General features: G+C 33.8%; 1 protein-coding gene across 1 annotated transcript; it reads right to left on the minus strand.

The window, feature by feature from the left end:
- Window positions 1-1,920: 1,920 nt before the first annotated feature.
- Window positions 1,921-8,545, minus strand: LOC143037402 (transforming growth factor beta activator LRRC33-like; the record flags this gene model as incomplete). Its single annotated transcript, XM_076205539.1, is given in 3 exon segments — window positions 1,921-2,116; window positions 7,649-7,829; window positions 8,412-8,545. Coding segments are annotated over 2 exon segments (373 nt in total), but the record flags the coding sequence as incomplete, so codon positions are not given.
- Window positions 8,546-12,020: the final 3,475 nt, after the last annotated feature.

Here is a 12,020-nt window from a genome sequence, read left to right on the forward strand (position 1 = left end):
AGGTCGTGTGCATGTGGTGATTGTGGGTGTGGGTGTGATTTGTGTTTGGGGGGTGGTTGTTTGGTGGGGATGTTGTGTGATTGTGGGTTTTGGGGTTGTGATGTGGTGATGGTGTGTGTGGTTTGGTTTGATTTAGATAGGGTTGATTGGGGAGTTCGTTTGTTGTTTTTTTGTTTGGGGTTGGGTGGCTTTTTTTGTGGATTAGGGGTGCAATCGGAGGGGAGGACGGGTAGAGGGGTCGGTGGCGGTAGGTGGTGGTGGTTGGTTATTGTCTTTGTTTGGGCTTTTTGGATGGGTTTTTTGGGTTTATACTTGTGTTGTTTTGTGTTTTTGTGTTTTGTTTTGTTTTTTCTTTGTTAGATTTGATTATCCTAGTGAGAGATAAAGGTGTTTTTTTTTGGTGTGGCGAGGGGGATTTTGTGGTGTTTTGTTGTTTTGTTTGTTTTTATTGTTTGTTATTTTTATTTTTTTTGTTTGTGGTAAAATAGGCGGTGTGGTTTTTTATGGTATAGGGGTCATGGCGGGTTTACTTTTTGTCTTGGGTGGGGGGGGGGTGGGGGTGCGGGGGATCAGCGGGGGGGATGTAGGGGGCGGGGGGTGTGGATGATTGTCTGTGGGGGAGAGAGGGTCGGGGAGTCAGGGGTGGAGTTTTGGCCGTGCGGCTGGCAGGGCGTAGGGGGGTGGGGGTTTGGGAGTGTTTGGGGGTTGGTGTGAGTGCTGATCTTGCTGTTTTTTTCTTTTTTTCTTTTGTATATTACTTTCTGTCTTTTTTTTTGATTGGTTTTTGATGTTTTTTTTTCGTTATTTTCCTGTTTTTTTTTCTTTTGTTTGTTTTTTTTTGTTTTTTTATTGCCTTTTTTTCTTCTTATTTTCATGTTACTATATTAAATTTTGTTTGTCGGATTTGTTTTTATATATTGATTTGTGTTTTGTTTTTTTTTTGTAAAATTCTTTATGTGGTTTAGTCTTTTTTTGTTTGTATGCTTTTTGTATTTTTTTTTTTATATTTTTGGCGTTTTTATGGGGATATTGTATGTAGCGGATGAAATGGGTGGAGTGTTTTTGAATTGCCTTTCCTATTTTGGCTACCAACCTTGTAAGGGGACATAAAGCCTTGGTTTATGTATGTATGTATTATTATTATTGTATTATTATTATTTAATATTATTATTCTATTATTATTATTCTATTACTATTATTATTACTATTTACATTATTTATTATTATTATTTTATATTATAATTATATTATTATTATTAATAATTATTATTATTATTATATTATATTATTATTATTATTAATTATTATTATTATTATCTTATTTTTATTATTATTATTATTATTATTATATTTATTATTATTATTATATTATTTTTATTATTATTATTATTATTATTTATTATTATTATTATTTATTATTATTTATTATTATTACTATTATTATTATTATTTATTATTATTATTTATATTATTATTATTATTATTATTATTATTATTATTATTATTATTATTATTATTATTATTATTATTATTATTATTATTATTATTATTATTATTATTATTATTATTATTATTATTGTCATTATCATTATCATTATTGTCACGTTATTATCATTAGCATTTTTTTTTTTTTTTTTTTTTTTTTTATGCCGTAGCTGAAATTCGATGGACAACAAATTTGCAGAAGTCCAGGTTGTCAGTATGATGACTTGGTGTTATGACATCTAAGTGAACGTATTGGAATGAATACTTAAAGGCTTATATTGTTACGTGTAGCTGTTTTATCAATAAACAGTTGTTCAAGTGAAATTTTGTAGTGCTCGTCATGATGAATACATACAAAATCTTTCACTCGATTTTTTTTTTTTTTTTTTTTTTTGGATGGAGTCAAGATGGAAGGTCGTATAAGAAACTACTTACCTTCTAGTAGATCGATATCCTTGTTCTCATCTAGATAGATCCTCTCCATTCCCGGATGTTTTGCAAAGGCAGTCTCCTCGATGAACTTAATGTCGTTGTATTCGGCGTAGAATCTTTTCAGGTTAGTGGCGTTCTCGAGGTCTTGAGCGAGAATCGACGTCAGATAGTTGAAAGAAAGGATGACTTCAGTTATGGTCTGTCGGGAATGGAAACCAAATTGACCCTTGTCTGTAATCAGGTTACACGAAGATGTAGCCCTAAGGGGCAGACATTCTATCTTCTGACCAAGCCTGAAATATTTTTTAGTTTTGACTCCAGATCCCCTTTTCGAAGGAGAACTGACAGTTAAAGACTACTCCTTTCGTACCAGTGCTAGAACCAAGTGACATAATCACACACTAATAGTAGTAATAACAAATAATACCTCTACCTGCAATGATAGGAAGGCCACTGCCCTACAGTAGCTGACCACGGTCATCGTGGCCTCCTAAAGATCTCTCTAGGAAGAAATAATGGACTGCTCTCCATATTGCAACAATGCAGAACAATTTTTATATCGGTGTCTCATAACAGTAGTAGGATGGTAACAGGGCCGTTTGCCATCTTTCCGTATGTGAAAAAATGGGAGATTTGCACCTAAGAATGAGGTCTTTTAAAGATTGTGGGTAGTAAGTGGAATCTCTAGGAAGTGCATCTTGCAAGACTCACCGTAGAAGTTAGCAGTTATTAGTCCCATCCTTTACTCATGTAATACATGGAGTAGTCCAGCATTCTTTCCCAGAGCATCGATTATACACTCAATGAGAATCAAAGTGATACATTGTTTTCAGAATTAATATTAATGCTAATGTTAACATACCAATAATATTAATATTGATATCAGTATCAATACTAACCTTAATATTAATACTAATATCTAAATTAATATTAGTGCTAATACTGATATTAATATCAATATTAATATTAAGATCAATATCAATATTAATATTAATATCAATATTGACATTAATATTGACATTGACATTGATATTGATATTGATATTGATATTGATATTGATATTGATATTGATATTGATATTAATATCATTATTGATATCAATACAAAAATTAATGTTAATATTGATATTGATATCAATATTGATATTAACATTGATATTAATGTTAATATTAATATTAATATTAATATCAACATTAATATTAATATTAATATTGATATTAATATTAATATTAATATCAATATTAATATTAATATAAATGTTAATATTACTATTAACATTAATATCAATATTAATATTAGTAATTAATATTAATATTAATATCAATATTAAAATTAACATTGGTATTAATACTATTATTAATACTAATATTAATATTGTTATTAGTATTAATATTATTATTAATATTGATATTATTAGTATTAGTATTAGTATTAATATTAATATTGATATTAGTACCAATATTGATATTGATATTGGTATTGATATTAATGTTGATACTAATATTAACATTAATATTAATATTAGTATTAATATTGATATAAATATTAATATTGATAATATTATTAATATTAATACTAATATTAGTATTAGTATTAATATTAATATTAAAATTGACACTAATATTGATATCAATATCAATATTGATATTAATACTAATATTAATATTAATATTAATATTAATATTAATATTAATATTGATATTAATATTAATATTAATATTAATATTAATATTAATATTAATATTAATATTAATATTAATATTAATATTAATATCAATATTAATATTGATATTGATATCAATATTAATATAAAGGATTACAAAGGCGGAGCATGCCGACAGGAGACCTTTTGATCCATATCTAGGTCGGATGCGAAAAAAAAAATCATATTAATAATAAAATAATAAATAAAAACTATGATAATGTAAATAACAAATAAAATACATAAATAAATGCATAGGTATAGTTAAATAATAAACAAACAGGTAAATAGTAAATAATAATAAATTGACATATAACTAATAATAAATAAAAATCAGACAGTCAAATGATAACAAAACAAAAATAAATAATATAAGATAAATTATAATCATTACAGCATCTTACTTAGGTATTTATCTAAATGATTCTTAAAGCATTGAACTGAACTACATTGCACTACCTGTGCAGGAAGTTTATTCCATTCATTAACTACACGGTTGGCAAAGTTGTTTCTACCTACTTCCAAATTGAATCTATTTCCGGACAGTTTGAGACCATTGTTTCTTGTCTGATTCTCATTCAATGTAAAAATTTGGTCACTTTTGATGTTGTCAATTCCCTTTAAAATCTTAAAGACCTGTATCAAGTCACATCTGAGTCTACGTTTTTTTAGGGAAAACAGATTCATATGTTTTAGTCGATTTTCGTATGATTTATTTTTGATATTTGGAATCAGTTTTGTGGCTCGCCGTTGTACTTTTTCCAATCTGTCAATGTCTTTAATGAGATTCGGTGACCATACGGAAACAGCATATTCCAAATGTGGACAAACTAACGATTTATATAGCTTGTTAATGAGTGATGGACTTTTGAAATCAAAAGATCGCGCAATCAGTCCTAGAATCTTATTTGCTTTCTCAGAGGCTGAAATACACTGCTTGGATGATTTGAGGTCGTTACTGATAATTACGCCGAGAAGTTTTTCACTATCCACTTTGGTTAACGAATTTCCAAATAACTTGTAATCGTACTTACTGTTATTTTTACCTATGTGCATTACCTTGCATTTACTTGTGTTAAATTTCATTAGCCACTTTTCAGACCATTGCTGTAATTTATCTAAATCTTCTTGAATATCTAATTGGTTTGGGTGATCATTTGCCACTCCGCACAGTTTTGTATCATCAGCAAATTTGGAAACAGTAGATTTTAGTCCATGGTCTGTATCATTTATATATACTATGAATAGAAGTGGCCCAAGAACGGAACCCTGAGGAACTCCACTTTCAACACTTTTCCATCCAGAAGTTTGTCCATTTAAAACAACTCTCTGTTTTCGATCATTCAACCAATTACTAGTCCAACCTAATAGGCTACCACTTATTCCATGCAAAGCTAATTTAGTAAGTAGTCTTTCGTGTGGGACGGTATCAAAAGCTTTTGCAAAGTCTAGATATACTAAATCTATATTGTTTCTTTTGTCATAATTCGAGATAACTGTGTTGTAGAATTCGAGTAAGTTAGTCACGCAAGAACGTTTTCGTCTGAAACCATGCTGGCTATCATTTATCAAACGGTTACTTTCTAAATGATGTTCGATAGCATCTCTGATGATAGTTTCCATTATTTTTCCTACGATTGAAGTCAAACTTATAGGCCTATAGTTATTTGGTTTCTTTTTGTCACCTTTTTTGAATATGGGAGTAACGTTAGCTAGCTTCCATTCTCTTGGGACATCTCCGGATATGATGGATTTCTTGAAAATAATTTCTAATGGAACAACAATCTCATTTTTCATTTCCTTTAAGATTCTTGGATGCCAACCGTCAGGCCCTGGTGTTTTATTAACTTTGAGTTTGTCTATACACCTTTTAATTTTTTCTTTTGTTATATTTACCGTACCGAGTAAGTTTACCCTAGACTTTTCACAGGTTTCAGTTTGGAATTCACCTTGAGGTGTTTCGTTTACGAATACCGAGCTAAAATAATTGTTTAAGATATTACACATTCTTTCATTTGAATATTCAAGTTGACCGTCAGCAGATAATAGTGGACCAATGTGATTCCGAACAACCTTTTTATCTCTAATGTAACTATAGAATTCTTTGGGATTCTCTTTGGATTTATCATTGATATTCATTTCGTATTGTCGTTTCCTTCTTTTTATTGTGTTTTTAAATCTCTCTGTATTGATACATAGCTTTCATAACCATTAGATACACCTGAGCACTTATATTTCTTATAAGCCTGTCTCTTTTTTGCAATACATTTTCAGTTTCTTTGTGTAGCCATTTTGGGCGAGCCTGATTTGGGGAGGCGTCTATCCTTAAACGGGATGTAAGTATTAATCATCTTTGTGAGCGCATTTTGAAACATTTCACACATCTGATCTACAGGTCTTTCGTTTAATTTTACCTCCCAATCTGTAAGCGGAAACTCCTGACGTAGTCCTATGAACTGAGTTTTACTGCAATCGGGTATTTTAGAAACACAAGTATCTATTCTAAAATTGTTTAGGAGTTTGAATCTAACTAGGTTGTGATCGCTATTTGCAACAGATTCACCGACTTCTACATCAGTTACCATGCTTTCGCGGCTAGCTAAAGCATGGTAACTGATGTAGAATATCAATATTAATATTAAGTATCAATATTAATATTAATATTTATATTAATATTGATACTAATATTAATATTAATATTAATGTTAATATTAATACTAACACTAATGCTAATACAAATACTAATACTAATACTAATACTAATATTAACATTAATATTGATATTAATATTAATATTAACATTGATATTAATATTCATATTAATATTAATATTAATATTAATATTAACATTAATGTTAATATTAACATTAATATTAATATTAATATTAATATTAATATCAACATTTATATCAATATTAATATCAATATAGATATTAATAGTAATATTAACATTAATATTAATATCAATATTAATATCAATATCAATATCAATATTAATATCAATACTGATATTAACAATAATATTAATATCAATATTGATATTAGTATTGATATTAATATTAACATTAATATCAATATTAACATTAAAATTGATATTAATACTAATATTAAAGTTGATATTGATATTGATAATGTTGAAAATTTTGAAGTGGTGAAGGAACAAAGTGGAAACATTGGAGGATGGGTGAATAGATAGCATTGGAAATGATATATGATAGCATGGTATAATAAAAATCTATAAAGTAAAAGAAAGCTGGAAAGGGTAAACAAAAATGGCGAGGTTAGGGACGTGAAAGTATGTATTATATATGTATATATATATATATATATATATATATATATATATATATATATATATAAATATAAATATATACATATATATATATATATATATATATATATAAATATATATATATATATATATGTATATATATATGTACATATATATATATATATATATATATATATATAAATATATTTATATATATATATATATGAGAGAGTGATAGGTGGGGAAGGGTAGATGAAGATGGGCTTCTAGAATACGTCCTAACGTTTCGGTCACTATGACCTTCAGGCGAGTCCTCTGAAGAAGGTCATAGTGACCGAAACGTTAGGACGTATTCTAGAAGCCCATCTTCATTTACCCTTCCCCACCTATCACTCTCTTATTTGTCTAAAACAATTTCTAAATATATATATATATATATATATATATGTATATATATATATATGTGTGTGTGTGTGTGTGTGTGTGTGTGTGTGTGTGTGTGTGTGTGTGTGTGTGTGTGTGTGTGTGTGTGTGTGTGTGTGTGTGTGTGTGTGTGTGTGTGTGTGTGTGTGTGTGTGTGTGTGTGTGTGTGTGTGTGCGTGTGTGTGTGTGTGTGTGTGTGTGTGTGTGTGTGTGTGTGTTTGTGTGTGTGTGTGTGTGTGTGTGTGTGTGTGTGTGTGTGTGTGTGTGTGTGTGTGTGTGTGTGTGTGTGTGTGTGTGTGTGTGTGTCTATAATACTATGAATAAAAAAATATACTTCATCAAAGCACGCTGTCGGTATCTGAGAGAGTCCCATCCCGACACAGGAGACAACTTTTGTCCCCGGGTAGTGTATGTTAGGCGCAACGCTACAAGGGCAAGAATCGCATTGCCCAGGGCCTGTAAAGAGTACCACTGCCAGTGCGAAGCTTATCATTCCACCTCGATTCATCATGACTCTGCAAAAAAGAAAAAAAAATCTCATGATATGGATGTTAAGGGAACGAATAAGATTTTTGCTTTAAACTGAAAAGGATTGTATAAGATTAACATTGTTTTCTTACTCTTAAAAACTGTGTCACATATACAACCATGTATACATGCACACTGAAAAGCATAACACACACACACACACACACACACACACACACACACACACACACACACACACACACACACACACACACACACACACACACACACACACACACACACACACACACACACACACACACACACACACACACACACACATACACGCACACACACACACACACACACACACACACACACACACACACACACACACACACACACACACACACACACACACACACACACACACACACACACACACACACACACACACACACACACACACACACACACACACACACACACACACACAAACACACACACACACACACACACACACACACACACACACACACACACACACACACACACACACACACACACACACACACACACACACACAGACACACACACACACACACACACACACACACACACACAAATACCTGGTGTGTATGTGTGTGAAAAGAGCGTCTTCTTTTAATGAAGCTTTTTTTTTTTTTTTTTTTGAGTATTGTACAACTCTCCAAACAGTCTTTCTACCTCGAATAAAAGATACGTCCTGGTTTAGCGTCGGCTTCCTCTCTGCCTTCTCATAAGATATCCTGGGACTTGTGTGAACGCATACGTATATATACTTACGCATATATTTTAAAAAATCCACATAAACAACATATGGCCAGTTCTCATCTATCTCACAGCTCCCCAGTGTCACCACTCACTTAAGCAGTGGCAGGCTGGTTCCGAATTTGATTTGCACGACGAGGACCAGTGTTCAGATCCCAGCCACTACTGTTCATTTTCTCCAGCCTGTTATAGCTCATGTTGGTACTGAAGACAAATCACACTGAAATTAATATATGAAAATAATAATAGATAAATCAAAGAATGAATGAATAAATCAATCAATCAATCAATTAATCAATCAATTGATCTGTAAATGAATGTAGGCAAATGAAACCAAAATAAGAAAATAGATGAAAAATAAATGTATTAATAGATAGATAAATATATTAATAAACTACATGATTGATTTATAAACAGAAAAACATATAAATAGATCAATAAATAAACAAATAAGATACATCTTTGCCAAGGTATGAACCTCAGCTCCTACTTCTTTTTGCAACAAGGAGAGTGAATTTTATAAAGAGCAGGTAAAACAGATGTAGCCTACCTACATCCAGTTGATTTGTCGAAGGGTTCGCCTAATAAAGGGATTGGATGAAAATGAGACTAAGTCTTCTGATGTTACGTGAAGTGTGGTCGAGGACTTGTACAGTCCTTTTGAACTATCGCACGTAGCTTAGTCGCTAGCGTCTTGACTTCGTGATTATGCACGCACAGATCAGGGTTCGAATCCCTTGGCAGAGCTTCTAAGAATGTTCAATCTGTCTTAAACATACACAACGTGTCAGAGGGCTTGCCTAATACAGGGATTGGATGAAAATGAGACTACGTCTTCTGATATTACGTGTAGTGTGGTCGGGGACTTGTACAGTTCTTTTGAACCACCGTACGTAGCTCAGTCGCTAGTGTCCTGACTTCGTGATTATGCACGCACAGGTCGGGGTTTGAATCCCATGGCACAGCTTCTAAAAATGTTCAATCTGTCTTACACACACACACACACACACACACACACACACACACACACACACACACACACACACACATATATATATATATATATATATATATATATATATATATATATATATATATATATATATATATACATACATACATATACCAAGGCTTTTTCCCCCTTACAAGGGAGGTACCCCAAAAGGAAAAGGCATAAAATCATTCCCACCCATTCCATCCCTGAAAACACTCCACACCCAAGACACAGCACATCCACAGCAAGGACGCTTCATTAAATTGGCGACCCCTCCTCTCAGTCCCCCCATATAAAGGAGAAGACGGGGAGAAATCCCTTCGGGCTGCGTCAAAATTTTGCTTACACACACTACCTCACCCACCATCCCCCCGTCCATTCCACCTCATGCATCACAACATCTTCCATATACAACCATTCTCCATTCACCCCTGTCTTCTGTCCTCTCCCGTCCTTCCTCAACAGACATTCCCCTCTTCCCCAAAGCCCCCTTCACCCCATCCATCCACCTCATCCTAGGACGTCCCCTCATGTTCACTTCCTCCACATCTGCCTTCCATACCTCCTTTACTAGTCTTTCTTCACTCATTCTTTCCATGTGTCCAAACCATCCTAATACTCTTTCCTCAACCCTACCTCCCAACTCCCTTTCCACCCCTGTTCTCCTCCTCACCTCCTCATTTCTCCCTCTACCTAGCCTAGTAACCCCCATCATACTTCTCAGACACATCATCTCAAACACATTCAAGCTCCTTCTCTCTTCCTCTCTTATGTTCCATGTTTCTGCTCCATACAGTGCTGTTGGCACAATCACTCCTTCATACAGTCTCCTCTTAGCATCCATTCCCAAATTTCTATTCCTCATTACACTTTTTAATCCACCAAGGCATTTACTCGCTTCTCTCAATCTACATTCTACCTCCACCTTTACTCCACCTTTTCTTGCCACATTTGCACCCAAGTATCTAAAACTATCCACTTCCTCCAGTTGCTCTACCTTAATGCTCACTTCCAGATTACTGCCACTTTCACCCCTTGTACATCTCATTACCTTACTTTTACCCACATTTATCTTCAGCTTTCTTCTATCACACACTCTCCCAAACTCTGTCACCAACTTCCTCAATCCCTCCTCCGATCCTGCCACAAGCGCAGTGTCGTCCGCAAACAACAGTTGGCTCACCTCCCACTTTTCTCCATTTTCTTTAACCATCTCCAATCCCTGACCCACTACCCTTGCATTTACCTATCGCACTACCCCATCCATGTATAAGTTGAACAGCCAGGGTGACATAACGCATCCTTGACGAAGTCCCACCTTTACTTCAAACCACTCACTCTCTCCATTTCTTATCCTGACACAAGTTCTACTACTCTCATAAAAACTCTTGGCAGCTCCCAAAAGCTTTCCTCCTATCCCGTATATCCGCATAACCTCCCACAGTGCCTTTCTGTCTACCCTATCGTAAGCCTTTTCCAGATCCATAAAGGCCCAAAAAACATCCTTCCCCTTTCTTATAGCTTTCTCACATATATGTCTTACCACAAAGATCTGATCTACACAACCTCTACCTGTCCTAAATCCACACTGCTCCTCACCAATTACTCCCTCTGTTCCTCTCCTAATCCTCTCAATCAAGATCCTCCCATAAGCCTTCCCAACTACACTTAACAAGCTAATCCCTCTGAAACTACTACATTCACACTTGTCCCCCTTTCCCTTGTAAAGTGGAACTATACAGGCACTCCTCCAGTCCTCCGGCACTCTACCTTCTCTCCAGCAAACATTAAATAACCTCACCAACCAGTCCACCATCACTGTTCCTCCTTTTTTAAGACATTCTGCATGGCTTCCATCCAGACCAGGTGCCTTACCTGCTTTTATCATCTTAACTGCTGCCTTCACTTCATCCTTCCTTATTTCTCCTCCATTTTCCTCACTCAGCACTCTCATTTTCTTCGCATTTCCCACTGCAGCTATCTTTCCCTCCCTATCCTCCTTCACATTTAGCAACTCCCTAAAATATTCTGCCCATCTTTCCCTTACTGCCTTCTCATCCATTGTCATCTCTCCATCTGCACCTTTTACCTTTTCTTCTCTACTTGATTCGCCTCCTCTTCCTCTCTTAATTTGTTTCCAAAACATCTTTTTATTACTTTCAAAATTTTCTGTCATACTCTTATCCCACTTCACATCTGCTCTCCTCTTTACCTCCTTTACCTTTTTCTTTACTTCTCTTTTCTTTTCTTTGTACCTCTCATATGACTCCCTCCTCCTATTTTGTAACCAATTTGTGTAAGCTCGCTTCTTCTCCTCTACAACCTTCTTTGTTTCCTCATTCCACCATTCACTACCCTTCCTTCTATTTCCTCCTGTCCTTCTTGTTCCACACACCATCTTTGCACACTTTGTGACTCCCTCCTTGAACCATCC

This window comes from Oratosquilla oratoria, chromosome 22 (assembly GCF_046742065.1).
Source record: "Oratosquilla oratoria isolate Oo_2021 chromosome 22, ASM4674206v1, whole genome shotgun sequence".
NCBI classification, from domain to species: Eukaryota; Metazoa; Arthropoda; class Malacostraca; order Stomatopoda; family Squillidae; genus Oratosquilla; species Oratosquilla oratoria.